Source organism: Globicephala melas, chromosome 20 (assembly GCF_963455315.2).
Source record: "Globicephala melas chromosome 20, mGloMel1.2, whole genome shotgun sequence".
Taxonomy (NCBI): Eukaryota; Metazoa; Chordata; class Mammalia; order Artiodactyla; family Delphinidae; genus Globicephala; species Globicephala melas.
Genome location: NC_083333.1, coordinates 18,471,717 through 18,489,744, shown reverse-complemented (window position 1 = coordinate 18,489,744; position 18,028 = coordinate 18,471,717). Strand labels below are relative to the sequence as shown.

Here is an 18,028-nt window from a genome sequence, read left to right as displayed (position 1 = left end):
ATGTATTGGGTTCAGAAAATATATCGTTAAAATTAATTTTACCTGTTTCATTTTACGTTTTTTCATGTTCCTATTCGACCATGTAAACTTAGGTCTGTGGCTCTTATAATATTTCCATCGACAGTGCTGCTGTAAACCATTTGGTCCTCAGAGTGTGGTCCCCACACCAGCAGTATCGGCATCACCTGGGAGCTTGCCAGAAATGCAAATCCTCAGGCCCTGCCCCAGACCTAGGGATTCGGAAGCTTGGTGGTGATGCTAGGGTTGCGGGCTGGGGTGCAGGCAGCCGTCTGCATTTTAACAGAACCTCCAAGGATTCTGATGGACTCGCAAGTTTGAGAACCACTGCTCCAACCAGAACATGTTATCTCCCTTTAAAGACCGGGTTGTGTTCTGTGTGATGATTTGAAAGCTTTGCATCTCCACCCCCCACCCCATCTTTGTGGAACTGAAGGAATTTCTTAGTTACATTCACCTGTGAGCTGTTCAAAGGGTTTCCTTTTGTCAGCTTTCAGGTACAGGTGCTCAGCGGCTTGAATATCAATGGAAGCGATAGTGAAAATACTTACCAAGCATATCAAAGCAACACCAACCCTTTCGTAGGGATCTTCTGTAACAAACCAGAAATCTCAAGCGGTGCTGAGGCTGCACTTGATGACTAGGAAACAGAGCCAAGAATGCAGCCACAAACAGAGAAGGAAAAAGACTTAGAAACGGAGACTCATAGCTTTCTGTGTCTGATGTTGCCTTCAAAAAATAGTGACGGTGTAAGAGAGGCTTCGGCAGTTTGCCTCCGAGGACTGGTAGGATCGCTTTGGGGTCTGTAGGCCCTGCCCCCGGGAGACCTTCTAAGCCGTGACTCCTTCTCTGATGGAATTCCCTGTGGAAGGTGCAGGAGAAATGAAGTGCTCCCCGTAAAAGCTTTGCTGCCACCCAAACGCGCCGTGTGCGTGGTAGGGAGAGACGGCATGCCCCTGGCCTGGAACGTGTCTGACTTATCCTTTCACCTGGAAAGGATGGGCTCAGATCTTTTTATAATACAGAGTGGGACCCCGAAGTCCACGAAGAGGCGGAGTAAGGTGGGTGCGGCTGGGAAAATGGAGCTCAGAAGCGGGCTTCAGGGCTAGCATGGTGTGTAGAAGCAACAGAACTTTCAGGAACAGCTGTCATGTGTGGAGCAGGTGCCCTGTGCCAAGGTGTGTTGTATATTTCATTTCCACTTGTCACAATAGCCATGTGAAGAGTCTGCTATCCCTGGCTGTGCCTGGTACCTCATAAGCACGCACACCATGAATGTTTCCTGGATGTTGTTATGAAAAGACGGAGAGTCTGAGGTCCAGGGAGGTTAGTGACTTGCTTTAAAAAGTTCTACTGTGGGCTTCCCTGGTGGCGCAGTGGTTGAGAGTCCACCTGCCGATGCAGGGGACACGGGGGAAGATCCCACATGCCACGGAGCGGCTGGGCCCGTGGGCCATGGCCGCTGAGAAAAAAAAAAAAGTTCCACTGTGCCCTCTGGAATCCCTGTTGCATTGCCTTACTCTTTTCCTAAAACAGTCCCTTCTCATTCTTGCTTTCCTTTAATAACAAAAATAATAACGATGAGTTGTGTTGGTTACGATTATAGCCGGCATCTGTTAAAAGCACGCTATGTGTCAGACACTGTTATTCTAAGCACGTCCTATGGCTAACTCATTTAAGCCTAAAAGCTACACTCTGAGGCAGGTACCATTGCTAGATCTGATTTTTAGGTGAAGAAACCAAAGCACAGAGAGGTAAAGTGATTTGCCCTAGGTCACACAGCTAGTAAGAGGCAGAGCCAAGATTCCAACCCAGGATTCTAGGTTTGGACTTAGAGCCTATGCCCTTAGTCACCAACCTGGGCCGCCCACGTGATGTGGCTTTCCTGCAGCCCCATTTATTCGCCCTCACCCCATGAGGTATGGCCAGAGCCTCTGACTCCTGTTGGTCTCTGGCCCAGCAGGAATGTTAAAGCCCTTGGAAACACAGTGCCGGGCCTAAATCCCACTCTGCCTTACCCATACAGCCTTGAGTGAGTTAGTTAATCTCATGTTAGTTTTCTCATGTCCAAGATGGCAGAGTTGTGGTTTGAATGAGAAGAAACCTGTGGGTAAAGGACCTAGAAGGACCCATGCCGCCCCGTGTCATCAGCTCCCGTCCGTTTCCTGAATTCTGCCCCCGGCCCTCCAAACAGCCCCGTCCTCCGTGTCTTCAAAGCAAGAACTCGACTTTGCCCTCCTTCCACCTCCCCTAGGTGCCTCCTCTGGTCCTGCTGACAGAGGGCTCTCCCCAGCGCAGCCCCAGCCGGAGGGTTCACCTGGCTGCAGACACATGGGTGTCCCCGTTGTCAGCTCACCAAGTCTGAATCCTTATCACTGCTGCAGACCTGGGGAATCTGGAGGGTCCTGCCCTGGTCCCACATGCTGCTCCCCTTCTCCCCGGCTGCCTGTCCCCACCCTCTAGCACATACCTGTGGCCTCCGGGATGCTTTGCTGCCTCATCTGCCGATAAAAGCCTGGTGGTCTTCCAGGCCTGCTCCAGGGCACCTGCTCCGGGAGGCCCCCCGCCTCTCCCGTCTTGGTTTTCTGAGTCACTGCACAGGAACCAGGCCCTTTGCTGGACGTTAACTCAGAACACAGGCCTGCCTGCTCCGCTTTGACACGCGTGCAGCCTGGCCCCGTGGACTAAGTACACTGTGTGTATTGAGGATGGACGCCCGGCTTGCAGTAGGCCTTCCGGGTCACAGTGTCCAGGATGGTGGGAGCAGCCCCAGGGGTCGTGGTGAGAGGGGAGGAGTCCCAGGGTCTCTGCTCCGGCCCCGCTCCCCCTTTCTCTCTCTCTCTTCCCCAGGGTATGTGCATAGGGCTGCTCTGGGCTCCCTGGGATGATGGTACCCAGAAGGGATGCCCTCGGTTCTGTCCCCGGGACCCGACTCTCCCGGCCCACTTCTTCCTGGCTCTCACATCTGGATGGAAGGCAGTTGGATGAAATCAGATATGAAAGGCTGTTCAATGGCCGAAATGCCCTCGGACCTTTAAACTATTAGCAGCAGCTGATATTTCAGATGGTCCCCATATCCCACAGGACACCTTAGGGATGGGGGAAAAGGGGCCAAAGAGCAAAGGGTGGGGGAGAAGGGCGTTTTCTCAGGACCTCCCTGAATCACATTCTTTTGGTGTGAAATGTTGTTTCATCCAGACCCGAGGTGATTAATCACAGAGTTTCCATATTGTCTGTGGAATGAATGTAAAGTCTGCCTTAGGATTAATAGTCAAAATTCTCTGTGTTTGAAACGGAGGTTAGATCAAGCCAGTCACTACAACGCTTGGCTTTTACCGCGGTGCCTTGGCAGTGCCAGTGTTTCTGATGTAAGGAAGGGTCAGAGGCAGCCACTGCTGGTGGTAAGCGGATGGGGAGCGAGTGCAGCCTTAGTCTAGGATCATGATGGGGCTGGCACGCCCTCCTATTTATCAGCCCAGAGCCTGGGGTATTGTTGTTGTCACATCGTTACAGTACTTGTGCTTTGAGCAAAAGCTTTACATTGATACAATATGCAATAAGCCTGATCAGCAAATTCTTTAAGCCTAAATAAGTAAATAAAATCTAATATAACAGCTAGGATTTAGGAGGTGAGAAGGATCTTAGATGATTTAATCAAGTTCTTCTGTTTTTTAGGTGAGGAAACTGAGTCCCTATATAATAACTTGCCCAGGGCCCCGCAGCCAATCAGTCACCTATTTCTAATACATAACAATACCCCGTGCTCTGGTTCCAGACTTTTGTTTGTAAGTATGAAGGTGCTGCCATGGCTACCAGCCCAGAGAACCATCATGGAAGGAGCACCGGGAAAGCTTTCAGACAGCAAAGAGGGAAGTTTCTGGCTGAGTTCCCACAGTTGTAACGGTGATTATGGTCATGCTGGTGATGGTGATGCTGCTGCTGCTGGTGGTGGTGGTGATGATGGTGGTGGTGATGGTGATGGTGGTGGTGATGGTGGTGATGGTGGTGGTGATGGTGGTGATGGTGATGGTGATGGTGATGGTGGTGATGGTGGTGGTGATGGTGGTGATGGTGGTGATGGTGGTGATGGTGATGATGATGATGGTGATGGTGATGGTGGTGGTGATGGTGATGATGGTGATGATGGTTATGGTGGTGATGGTGATGGTGGTGATGGTGATGGTGATGGTGGTGATGATAGTGATGGTGATGGTGGTGGTGATGATGATGGTGGTGATGATGGTGGTGATGGTGGTGGTGATGGTGGTGGTGATGATGGTGGTGATGGTGGTGGTGATGATGGTGGTGATGGTGGTGGTGATGGTGGTGGTGATGGTGATGGTGGTGGTGATGATGGTGATGATGGTGATGGTGGTGGTGATGGTGATGGTGATGGTGGTGATGATGGTGATGGTGGTGGTGATGGTGGTGGTGATGGTGATGATGGTGATGATGATGGTGATGATGGTGATGGTGATGGTGATGATGGTGATGGTGGTGGTGATGGTGATGATGGTGATGATGATGGTGATGATGGTGATGGTGATGGTGGTGGTGATGGTGGTGGTGATGATGGTGATGGTGGTGGTGATGGTGGTGGTGATGATGGTGATGATGGTGATGGTGGTGGTGATGGTGATGGTGGTGGTGATGATGGTGATGGTGGTGATGATGGTGATGGTGGTGGTGATGATGGTGATGGTGGTGATGGTGGTGATGATAGTGATGGTGATGGTGGTGGTGATGGTGATGATGGTAATGATGATGGTGGTGGTGATGGTGGTGATGGTGGTGGTGATGGTGATGATGATGGTGATGATGATGGTGGTGATGTGGTGGTGATGGTGGTGTTGCTAATGATCATGATGGTGGTGGTGGTGATGATGGCCGCTATTTATTGTGTTCTTAATTAGGGTCAGAAACCTGGAGATGTGTGTGTTATTTTCTCCCTTTTAGAATCGAGGAGCCCTCAGCACCTTCCCCCATCACACAGGTAGGGAGAGGCGGAGGCAGGGTCCGTCACCAGCAGCCTCTCTTGGAGCCACAGGCACACACCTTAACCACTATGTGGGCTGCTTCCCATGGGATTGCTGGGCACCTCATATGTTGAATTCCCACATCCCAAGTCCTCTTTTGCATTGCCGCCCTTGTGAACAAAAGCAGACCCTCAGCTACAGCATCTGTGCACTGCTAAATCCCCACTGGAGACCCTCCAGCCCTGAGCCTGGGGTGGTGACCTCCCACCTGCCACCCCTTCCTTCTGTTGCCTCGCCCGCCATCTCACCAAGAACCAAGCTCTATGGGAAGGGGCCAGGGGCAAGCTATACCCCTGAGCCCATGCCCCGGGGCAGACGGGGATGGGGGCCAGGGTGGGATGGCTGGAGGCCGGTGGGGACCTCTCATTCGGTGGGTGCCCTGTCCTGGTTTGCAGACCCAGCCTTGGCTCTCTGGGCCTTTGCTGCAGAGTTTGATAATTCCGCACTTCTTTGCGTCAGACTTACTGATTTTAGGAATGTCGGAGAACCAGACAGAGCAAAGCAGAACCAATAGCGTATCATTTGCAAAATTACGTTAAGAATTCCCTTCCGTGTTTCCTTTGAGGTGTTTCAAAGTCTAAGATCAGAATTGATTTCCCTGTGGGGACCCAGGAAGCCCCTGGCACGCTTCTAGGCCGAGTGAACAATAGTTCTTTTCTGTTGAGGAAATGGTGCTGACATCCTGAGCTATTGTCGTTTAGTACTAAATACATGTTACACTGATGACCTGGCGGATAATTTGAGAGGCTGGAGAGCTTGGGTGCAGGGACCCTTATTACTCTGAAATGGGAGGTAGGAAAGCGATCATGGGGTCCGTGTAAGAAGGCAGTTGAGGTATTTCTGCGTCAACCCTTGTCGTATTTCATCCCTTTTGTTAAGCTGTGGTGGCCTGTGCTGTTGGCTGGGCTGTGTGGTTACATTTACATCCAGTAAACTGCAAGCGTGTGCACGCAGATTATCCTGTCAATATTGACTGGCTGTTCTAAACATTAATCATTTGTTAAAGATCTCGACTAGGATTGCTTGGCTAATATTTAGACTTTTACCACCTTTTTAAAAATGTAGGCTGTGGGGAGTTAGTGTTTAAGGAGTAGAGTTTCAGTTTGGGAAGACGGAAAAGTTCTAGATGGTGTGATGGTTGCACAACCACGTCATGTACTTAAGGCCACTGAACTGTACACTTGAAATGGTTAAAATGATACATTTTATGTTACGTATATTTTACCACGATCAAAAATAACAATGAGGGAAAACCCTACACGAGCAGTTGGCAGGGTGGCACCAGGGCTTTGCCCCTGGTTTAACCCATCCTCCAGTTTTCTTTCTTTTTTTCGTGAGGCACAACATACTTACAAATCGGCGTATAAAGTGCATTAATCTCAGTCTTAGCTGTGCGGCCCATTGAATTTTTACGTGTGCTTAGATCTGTGTCACCGTCAGCACCCAGGCAAGATGTAGAACATGCCAGCGCCCAAGAAGTTTCCTTCCCAGCCCGTAACTCCCCCGGAGGGAACCACTGTTTTGACTTCTGTCACCATCATTTGCTTTTGTCCATTCTTTTTTTTTTTTTGTGGTACGCGGGCCTCTCACTGCTGTGGCCTCTCCCGTTGCGGAGCACAGGCTCCGGACGCGCAGGCTCGGCGGCCATGGCTCACGGGCCCAGCCGCTCCGCGGCATGTGGGATCTTCCCGGACCGGGGCACGAACCCGTGTCCCCTGCATTGGCAGGCGGACTCTCAACCACTGCGCCACCAGGGAAGCCCGGTTTTGTCCATTTTTGAACCTCACTTGCATGGAACCAGGCATAATATACTCTTTTGTGTCTGGTTTCTTTCACTTAGCATAATGAATGTGAGACCCACCCATTCATTACTGTATCGGTAACTATTTAAATTGCTGCGTGGTTTCCATTGTATACTGTACCACTATTTAATTTACCCCTTCTGTTGAAGAACATTCGGGTTGTTCTAGGTTTGGCTGTAATAAATAAAGCTGCTGTGAACATTCTTTGAGGAGCCTGTGTAGAGCTTGAGGGTGTTTGCTGAATCACAGGGTGCAAATATTTAGCTTTAGTGAATCCTCCCTGTTTTCCAAAGCGGCGACCAGTTTACACTCCCACCAGCAGACGGGGAGTGTTCCGGTTGCTCCCCAACCTCAACAGCACTTGGTATTTCTCTTCTCTTTCAAGCCATTCTGAGGGATATGTCGCAACACCCTGAAATCTAAATGCTGCAAAGGTGGACATGCTTTTTTTGCATTGTGCAAATATCTAGACTCCTAACCTTCAGTATGTGACCCCAGAGCCAGCAAAGCAGGCTGGAGCAGGGCCCTTGGCCGGTGTGGTGGGCCAGGCTGCTGCTTCCACGTCCCGGTTGATTTGAGGGCGTTTTCACGCTGGTTCCCAGGATGTCAGGTGCATTTGTGGTGGCATCTGCCTGCCTCCATCTTCTGGAACGATTAGTGTTCTTTAGCAGAGACTCACACTGGTTGAGAGAACTTATTTGTGGGTTTTCTCTTTCACCTTGAGCGTAATTTACCTGGGCCAGAGTGTGAGCTCATTTCGGGACGGGGTCCCCCCCTTACACTTCAATACCTTTCAACAAATATTTGTTCTGCACCTCCCATGCCAGGGAAGAAAGCAGAAAAGGAGCCGAGGGTCCCTAACAACCTTCTTCTGGCCTCCAAAAAAGTCCCTCTGCTCCCTTCGGAGGCGGCGTGTGTTTGGGGCCATGGGAGTGCTTGGGGTGAGCACGCATAGATTTCAGATCTTTGTATCTCTTCCCCCTGCTTCCTCCAGACGTATGTTTTTGTGCTACATTTTATTGTCTTTGAATTTCTTGTGTGTTGCCCTGTCCTGACTTCTGTGTACCATACAGTTCTTTCTTCATCAGTTCCCAGCCTTTTAACTGTTTTTAAAAAACCTCATTATTTGACGTGTGAATGATGGGCAGTAACCACCCGCAACCTTATACCGATCTCTGAAACAGTGATGGAGGATCACATTGTGACCTGTGAGGGCATCGCGGGTTTGTCTGCGCTTTTCCCCCCGCGCCTTCCTGCTACTCGAGGTGCCCTCGCTGCCCCTCAGCTGCCGGGCAGGTGGGCCTGCTCGGTGCTTTCCTGGTTTATAGCGCTCCAGCCCGAAAATGCGTCTCTTCACCTTGTCTCTCTCCGTCCACCTCTCTCTCAGCTCAAGCGGGCCAGCAGTGAGGACACGCTCAACAAGCCAGGCGGTGCCGCCGCTTCTGGGGCAGCTCGACTGAAAAAGACGTCCACGTCCGGGGCCGTCTCCGAACTCGCGGAGAGCCGCCTGAGGGGCCTCCCAGGTAGGAGGGCCCGAGGGGGGGGCAGGTGGGAGGGACTCAGGGTGGAAGGACTCAGGCAGGTTGGGGGGGGGGACAGGTGGGAGGGACCCAGGTGGGGGGCGCAGGTGAGAGGGACCCAGGTTGAAGGGACCCAGGCAGGAAGGGAGCCAGGACAGAGGGACCCAGGCGGGCCTTTTCTTGTCCATTTGAAAGCACCTCGGGCATTCACGCCTCCTTCCCCATCAGATACGTACGGAGCACTTAACTCTGAGTGAGGAACTGGTTCAGGCGACAGCATCCCACAACAGGAGATGGGATGATCCACAAAAGGAAGCAAAGAGGCAGTGGGGAGCCCTGTGCTTCCCCCGGTCCCTCTGGTTGCCCATCGTCTAGCATGTGTTGCGTCCCTGGAGATCCGGGCAGGGTGGTGCAGGCTCTGGGGCCGTCTTGGTGTCTTCGTGGTGCTCCGCGTGTCAGATAAGCGAGTCAGTGCGTAAGTCCCTGGCAGAGGCAGGGGCACAGCATCCGTCCTGGGCCCTACGGAAGCCGGGAAGGTCCTCTCGGAAGGCTGTTCAGACTCGTTTAGATGCCAGTGGCCTCAGGAACCCCTGGGCTTTCTCAGTGTTACTAACTCTTTTTGAGAAACCAAAAAGGTTTTTTTTTTTTCCCCTAAGTTTTAAAAATATTGATTTATTAATTCATTTTAAAATAACAGAAATAAAATTAAACCCATTACATGTTAACATAATTACCATATCTTTATGAAAAATTTTCAAAAACAAAAAATAATATTGAGAAAAATGGCATTTTATATCTTTGCATATCTTTATTTTTTAGAATTTTATTATTTTATACAGCAGGTTCTTATTAGTTATCTATTTTATACGTATTAGTGTATATATGTCAATCCCAATCTCCCAATTCATCCCACCACCACCACCCCCCCTCCACTTTCCCCCCTTGCTGTTCATACATTTGTTCTCTACATCTGTGTCTCTATTTCTGCTTTGCAAACCGGTTCATCTGTACCATTTTTCTAGGTACCACATATGTGTGTTAATATACGATATTTGTTTTTCTCTTTCTGACTTACTTCACTCTGTATGACAGTCTCTAGATCCATCCACGTCTCAACAAATGACCCAATTTCGTTCCTTTTTATGGCTGAGTAATATTCCATTGTATATATGTACCACATCTTCTTTATCCATTCATCTGTCGATGAATGACCTGGCTATCGTAAATAGTGCTGCAATGAACATTGGGGTGCATGTGTCTTTTTGAATTATGGTTTTCTCTGGGTATATGCCCAGTAGTGGGATTGCTGGGTCATATGGTAATTCTATTTTTAGTTTTTTAAGGAACCTCCATACTCTTCTCCATAGTGGCTGTATCAATTTACATTCCCACCAACAGTGCAAGAGGGTTCCCTTTTCTCCACACCCTCTCCAGCATTTGTTGTTTGTAGATTTTCCGATGATGCCCATTCTGACCGGTGTGAGGTGATACCTCGTTGTAGTTTTGATTTGCATTTCTCTAATAATTAGCGGTGTTGAGCTGCTTTTCATGTGCCTCTTGGCCATCTGTATGTCTTCTTTGAAGAAATGTCTATTTAGGTCTTCTGCCCATTTTTGGATAATATTGAGCTGCATGAGCTGTTTATATATTTTGGAGATTAATCCTTTGTCCGTTGATTCGTTTGCAAATATTTTCTCCCATTCTGAGGGTTGTCTTTTTGTCTTGTTTGTAGTTTCCTTTGCTTTGCAAAAGCTTTTAAGTGTCGTTACGTCCCATTTGTTTATTTTTGTTTTTATTTCCATTACTCTAGGAGGTGAATCAAAAAAGATCTTGCTGTGATTTATGTCAAAGAGTGCTCTTCTTATGTTTTCCTCTAAGAGTTGTATAGTGTCTGGTCTTACATTTAGGTCTCTAATCCGTTTTGAGTTTATTTTTGTGTATGGTGTGAGGGAGTGTTCTAATTTCATTCTTTCGAAAAGGTTTTTTTTAAACCATTATATTTGAGTCCAGAGTATAGGAAACTTAAAACGTCAGAGAATGTATTTCATTTTCTTTTGCAGCACATAGATAAGAAAGCTAAGCTTTCCGTGGTCTAACTCACAATGCAGCTCCATTAATAATAGTAATGTACTGCTCAATTGTCTAAGGTGGGAACACAGCTGAAATATGACATTACTCATTTATAATAGGAGGTGAATGGTAGACTACTTGTGATTTTTGCACTGTTACATAAAATATCACAATCCAGATTAGCTTTCCAAAGGTGTATTTTAATTTATTTAGTTTTCAAAAAGTTGAATCTGTGAAGAATATATGTGGCTTTTTTTTCTAGGATGCAGGGGAATGGCCTTGTGTTTCTACATAATGGTTTTACTTTTTTTTTTAACTTGACACTTCATTATTTTTTTAAATTTTTATTTATTTTATTTTATTATTTTTTTGGCTGCATTGGGTCTCAATTGCGGCACGTGGGATCTTCCCTGAGGCATGCAGGATCTTTCGTTGCAGTGTGCGGGCTCTTTATTGTGGCGAGTGAGCTTCTCTCTAGTTGTGGTGGGCAGGTTTTTCTCTCTCTGGTTGTGGTGCATGGGCTCTGCAATTTGCGGCACTTGGGCTCTCTAGCTGTGGCGCGTGAGCTCTGTAGTTTGCGACACTTGGGCTCTCTAGTTGTGGCGCATGGGCTTAGTTGCCCCGCAGCATGTGGGTGTTAGTTCCACTACCAGGGATTGAACCTGTGTCCCCTGCATCGGAAGGAGGATTCTTAACCACTGGACCACCAGGGAAGTCCCCACATTTGGTTTGTAAAGTACAACATATGAAAGTACAACTTATTTTTATCAAGGCAGCCTAAGACTGATTCTAAAAGTTAACAAAGGGACTTCCCTGGTGGCACAGTGGTTAAGAATCCACCTGCCAATGCAGGGGACATGGGTTTCAGCCCTGGTCCGGGAAGATCCCACATGCCGCGGAGCAACTAAACCCGTGCGCCACAACTACTGAGCCTGTGTTCTAGAGGCTGCATGACACAACTACTGAGCCCGCATGCCACAACTACTGAAGCCTGCACGCCTAGAGCCTGTGCTCTGCAACAAGAGAAGCCACCACAATGGGAGGCCCGCGCACTGCAACCAAGAGTAGCCCCCGCTCGATGCAACTAGAGAAAGCCCGCATAGCAACGAAGACCCAACACAGCCAAAAATAAATAAACAAACAAATAAATAAATAAGGGTTAACAAAGCACCACTAAAAACTAACAGACTGACCTCACTCTCAAATACTGATGCAAAAATGGGAGATGAAAATATTAGCAAGTGTGATTCAACAAGAAATTAAAAGAACAGTAGTGCACATCACAACCAAGTGGATTTACGCCATCCAGGAATGGCTTAATAGGAGATTGGGGAATAGAATCCATCATACAATATTAATAGACTACAAAAGAAAAACCATATGGTCGTCCCCCTAGAGATGGAAGATGTGTTTGACAAAATTAACACTCTCTCTGATTTAAAAACAAGCTCTTGGTAGACTACAAGTGTATGGGTACTTCTTTAGTGATATGAAATATATGTATCTTGGGACTTTCCTGGTGGCGCAGTGGTTAAGAATCCGCCTGCCAATGCAGGGGACATGGGTTCGAGCCCTGGTCCAGGAAGATCCCACGTGCCGTGGAGCAACTAAGCCTGTGCACCACAACTACTGAGCCTGAGCTCTAGAGCCCGTGAGCCACAACTACTGAGCCCATGTGCCACAACTACTGAAGCCCGTGTGCCTAGAGCCCATGCTCTTCAACAAGAGAAGCCACCGCAATGAGAAGCATGTGCACTGCAACGAAGAGTAGCCGTCATTCACTGCAACTAGAGAAAGCCCGTGCATGGCAACGGAGACCCAACGCAGCCAAAAAAATCAATCAATAAATTTATATTAAAAAAAAGAAATATATGTATCTCAAGCCAAAGCCAGCACTATGCCCAATGGTGAAATCCTAGAAGTGTTTCCATTAAAATCAAGAATGATTCAAGGTTGCCCACCACCAAATTTTTCTGCAAGTATTAACCTAGGCATTGAGACAGGAGAGCTATAGGAGTGTATTCATGTTGGAAATGAGGATACAAGATGATGATTTTATGCAGATAATACCGCTGTATGTTTAGAAAAATGCTTAGAATTTCCTGAAAGTTGTATCATAAGAAAAAACTTAGCATGTCCTAAAAATCTATTAGATATAAGAGTTCAGTGTGTGGCTGGTTATAGAATATAAAATATCAATAGTTTTCTTATCAGTGACTAGTTAGAAAAGATAATAAGAAATGATCCCATTTATGAAGGAACAAAAGAGGTAAAATACCTAGTAATAAACTTAATATTACCAGAGCCTCTATTTTAAAAACTCTTAAAACCCTTTTAAAGGACATAAAAGAAGATATAAATACACATGATTCTTGGATAAGAAGACTAAATATAATATAGATTAAATTTAGGGACTTCCCTCCTGGTGCAGTGGTTAAGAATCTGCCTGCCAATGCAGGGGACATGGGTTCGAGCCCTGGTCCGGGAAGATCCCACATGCCGTGGAGCAACTAAGTCCATGCGCCACAACTACCAAGCCTGCGCTCGAGAGCCTACAAGCCGCAACTACTGAAGCCCACGTGCGTATAGCCCGTGCTCCGCAACAAGAGAAGCCCCAGCTCGCTGCAACTAGAGAAAGCCCGCAGGCAGCAACAAAGACCCAACACAGCCAAAAAAAAAAAAAAAAAAAGATTAAATTTAGTCCGTATACAACAAAGATGTCTAAATTATTCTGTGAATTCGTTTTCATCACAATTAAAATATCAGTGGGAATTTGAGAGTAGGAACACTGATAAAATGATACTGGGTTTATCTAAAACAGGGGTTCTCAACTGCGGGCGATTTTGCCCTGCACCCCAACCCACGGAACAAGCGGCAAAGTCTGCAGACATTTTTTGGTTGTCATCACTAGGGGGCTGATACTGACATCTAGTGGGCAGAGATGCCGCTAAATATCCTACAAAGCACAGGACTTCCTGCCCAAAATGTCAATAGTGCCGCTGTTGATAAACCCTGATCTAGGAGAATCAATACTCTAGAATAACCAGGAAGTTTCTGAAAAATTAGTGATCGAGGGACTAACCTCTTCAGTGGAACAGTGGAGACAGTCCAGAATACACTGGAGGATTTCATGTAGGATAAAGGCGGCATTTTATATCAAGACGGATAATTCACTCAAAAATAATAACTGATTGGATTTTTAGGAAAAAATAAAGCTGGATCCCTATCTCACTCCTCTCATCAAAACAAATTCCAAGTGAATTAGAGATTAAATTTTAAAAAGTGAAACCATGCAAGTACAAAGAGAAAACATGGGAGAATCAACTTGTAGTCTCGGCCCTGGAAGGGCCTTTCTAAGTAGGAACAAACACAGAAGCCATAGAGGAAATGGTGAAAAATCACATAAGTATTAAACACTCCTTCGTAAAAAGAGGAAATTATTTGCAAAACATGTAACAAAGGGGGCTTATTTACAAAGAGTTTGTATAAGTCAATAAGAAAAAGAAAAATAGTAAAAAAGAAAAGAGTAGTTCACATAAAATGGAAATACAGATAGCCACTAGAAAGATGCCAAGTCTTACTTAGAGGTAAAGGAATGTAAATCAGAGCAATAATTATTACATACAATTTCCCCTAACAGATTAGTAAAAATTAAAATGATTGAGGGAATTCCCTGGTGGTCCAGTGGTTAGGACTCCACGCTTCCACTGCAGGGGGCACGGGTTTGATCCCTGGTCGGGGAACTAAGATCCCACATGCTGTGCGGCACAGCCAAAATAAGTTAAAAAAACAAAACAAAACATTAAAACGATTGATAATTTCTGATGTTATGAAGTGTGAAAGGAACCACACCACATATAGCTGATGGCAAGGACAATCTGGTAAAATCTATCTACATTTGAAATACATATAATCTTTCACCAAGAATTTCTACCGCTTAGCATTTAGCGTTACTGATATACTTGAAAAAGGATGCCTATATATAGGGACAAGATATTCGGTTGTGGCATTATTGTAACAGTAAAATACTGGAAATACCTAAGTGTGTATCAGCCCAGCGCTGATTGCAGAATGAGATTTTGGTACAGCAGAACAGTATGCAGCCATGGAAACGGACACAGATTCATCTGTACGGACAGGGAAAGATCATTACTAAGTGGGGAAAATAACATGGTGCATCTAGTCTGACCTCATTTGTTTTGATTTTTAAATAGATGTTAATATAATTTTTGAAATCATAACATTTTTTCTGGGAGGATGTAGGGATGTTATCTTTGAGGAGAGTTACCAGAATTGAAAGTGGTGGGGGAGGGACTTCCCTGGTGGCGCAGTGGTTAAGAATCCGCCTGCCAGTGCAGGGGACACAGGTTTGAGCCCTGGTCCGGGAGGACCCCACATGCCGTGGAGCAGCTAAGCCCACCCGCCACAACTACTGAGCCTGCGCTGTAGAGCCTGCGAGCCACAACTACTGAAGCCCGCGCTCCTAGAGCCTGTGCTCCGCAACAAGAGAAGTCACCGCAATGAGAATCCCGCGCACCGCGTCGAAGAGTAGTCCCCTCATGCCACAACCAGAGAAAGCCCGCGCGCAGCAACGAAGACCCAACGCAGCCAAAAATAAATTAAAGAAAAAAAAAAGACACACACAAAAAAGAAGTGGTGGAGGAAGAAGACTTTTCATGTTAGATCTTTCTGTTTCAAAATTTTAAAAACACATGCAGACATTGCTTTAAAAAAATAAAAACAGGGCTTCCCTGGTGGCGCAGTGGTTGAGAGTCCTCCTGCCGATGCGGGGGACACGGGTTCGTGCCCCGGTCCGGGAGGATCCCACATGCCGCGGAGCGGCTGGGCCTGTGAGCCATGGCCGCTGAGCCTGCGCGTCCGGAGCCTGTGCTCCGCAACGGGAGAGGCCACAACAGTGAGAGGCCCGCGTACCGCAAAAAAAAAATAAATAAATAAATAAAAATAAATAAATAAAAACAGAGTAAATACAAATCATAACCTAATTTTTTTTTTTTTTTTGCCTTAGCCAAATCCTTCCTCTTCCACTTGCTTTTTAGTGTGTCTTAACTATTCATTGGTAAATTATTTAACTGCTTGATCCCAGCACGTACTCCCTTTGTTCAGGATTCTAGAGAAAGACCTTGGTTTTACTGGTTCCCACACCCCATGGGCTTTAGTTTCCTTACTTGTTCCCTTGAGGAAATACCTACAGATCTACGGCACAATGATGTCACAGCAAAGGTCTGTGAATGCTTTGTAAACTGTAACGGGCTATTGAAATGTAAGATGCACTTCTATTCCTGTAGTTATCATTCAAATCCAGTTTGCCATCTACTTGATTGTAATGAAATTATATCCTTTGACCTCATCGAGTTGAATTAGAAAATTGCATTTGTCTCTGGACCTTGTGTTTTGAAGTGCAGGTTGTCCTTAACATTTTCATATCAGCTTTTGGACAGCTGACACTTTTGTACATTGTCATGTATCGCCAAACTGCCTCGTTCCTGGTGAATTTGGACCCGTGCATCAGCTGATGAGCCCACTGTTAGAAGCAGTGGCCGGCATGGCCATGCTGCCCGTCAGCCGGTGTGTCTCTGTTGCAGGTGCCAGCACCCCTGCAATTATGCAGTCGTGTTAGTTGGTCGTGTGAATATTGGATCACACTTTGTCTTTATTTTACGAGCACGAAAACCAGGGGAACGAGAGTGTTGGCACTAGTAATAAGTGTGGGTTTTTAAATCTCAGTCCTGTTGAGTCAAAGAGGGAGGTGATTTAGTGTGTTAGAAACGGCACCTCACTGGACTCACAACCATTCTCTATAGATTCAGCTGTGAAGAATAATATAAAACTAAAGAAAATAAGGAAAATGCTAGCAGTATGTAGTTGATTTCCTCTTAAAGGAAAGATGTAATTATAAATTATTTATAGAACTTAGGGGACAGAAATCTTTTTATGGCCCTCAAGTCTTACTTAGTTTTTGAACTTTTGGCTTTAGGACACTTTTTTTTTGGTAATGCATGGTATGGTATAATCTGTGTTTTCTTTCAAATATAGTAAATTTGGAAGGGATCTCATTGTGCAATTATGATACAGTGTTGTTTGTGGTTTGAAACTCACAGTGGTTACACCTGTGATCAGCCTGTATTACACCCTTTCCTGGGAATTGATCTGTCCTCAAGGAGGAGCCCTCAAACGTAGAACAGGAGAAAATGCTCACTCCTTAGGTAATAATGATTGTATGATTGCTCACGCTTGCATCTGTTGCTAACGCACAGTCTAACCCAGGTGCTGGGGGAACTGCGTGAAGGAGCTGGACTGTCTCCGGGTTCTGGTGTCCAGGCCCCAGCATCCCCGGGGCCCTGCCGCCGTCTGCAGTAACTGCAGCAGCCGCAGGGGTGTGGACGGGCGCTCGGGGTCCAGCCCCAGCTGGTGCCCCCGAGGTGCTGGCCTCATTCGTCCTCCCAGCAGCCTCCAGGAGAAGGCGGTGTTTCATCCAGATCAGGGGGCTTCAGAGAGGTCAAACGAGCGTGGCTTTGTCTCGCCCACGCCCGCCCTATTTCCACACTGAACACGGGCTCCTCCTAACTGATTCTGAATCAGTATTATAACATCTCTGCGGTACAGCCGGACACACCTGCTTCTTCCTTTTCTCCCTCCGGTGCCCGTGGTGCAGACCTAGTTTTACCCGATGAGCGTGGAGCTTAGAGAATGGGGTGGCCCCTCGTGGTAGGCAGCTGTCCTCCCTGGTACCCCATAACCGCGCATCTCAGCCCCCACGAGATGCTGAGCACCCCCCCAAAGCTGCAAGGCGGTCCTGCCACTAGATGGCAGTCTCGTCCAAACACTGACCCCTGCGCTGGGAGTCCCCGCTCTGAACAGCAGTCCTCCTGGCATTCATTAGGTCAACAAATATTTTCGAGGGCCTACTGTGTGCTCGGCGCTGTCCTAGGCAACAGAGAGACATCGAGGAGCAGGACATGGAGCTCCGTGAACAGATGTGGTTGCGGCCGTGTGGGGGAGGAGGACAGAAGGCGGGGGGGCCGGGGACTGAGAGAAAGAGGGGTGAATGACCCGACCTCATTTTGGAAGGAGCACTTTGGCTGCCTGTGCAGACTGGACGAATGGACAGGGGAGACCAGATGAGAGGCTATGGCCAGACCCTAGGAGAGAGACTTTTCAAGGCTGAATAATAGTCCATCATATGTAAATACTACATTTTCTATATCCCTCCGCCATCGGACAGACCAGAAAGACCAGGAACGAGCTTTAACTTCAGGCGGTGTCTGGGGTGACCCCGGTATGAGGAGGTTTCGAACTTGGTGCTGGTATTATCAAGTCCTGGGTTCTTAGGTGGTACCTGGTGGTTTCATGGCCCTGTATTTCCCAGGGGTCATCAGGGCTTGGCGGCTTTCCGGGGTCCTCCCCAGGAACCCATGGTTCAGAGGGGGGCGCTCTCCCTGCTCCTGCCCCCAGGAACACTGACGTTTCTGCCAAGTCTTTCCGTCCAGAAATGTGCTGCCTCTCCAGTTCTCTGAGTTTTCATTTTCGCTTTTCCCTGATGACTGCTTATTGCCCCCGTCCT

The 18,028-nt window shown here is 47.3% G+C and overlaps 1 protein-coding gene across 1 annotated transcript in view; it reads left to right on the top strand.

The window, feature by feature from the left end:
• The window catches only part of SPECC1 (sperm antigen with calponin homology and coiled-coil domains 1), a 245,943-nt gene that overhangs the window by 75,354 nt on the left and 152,561 nt on the right, over window positions 1-18,028 (top strand). Inside the window, 1 exon segment of the mRNA XM_030861333.2 lies at window positions 8,244-8,379. Coding sequence (XP_030717193.2) covers window positions 8,244-8,379 — 136 coding nt within the window.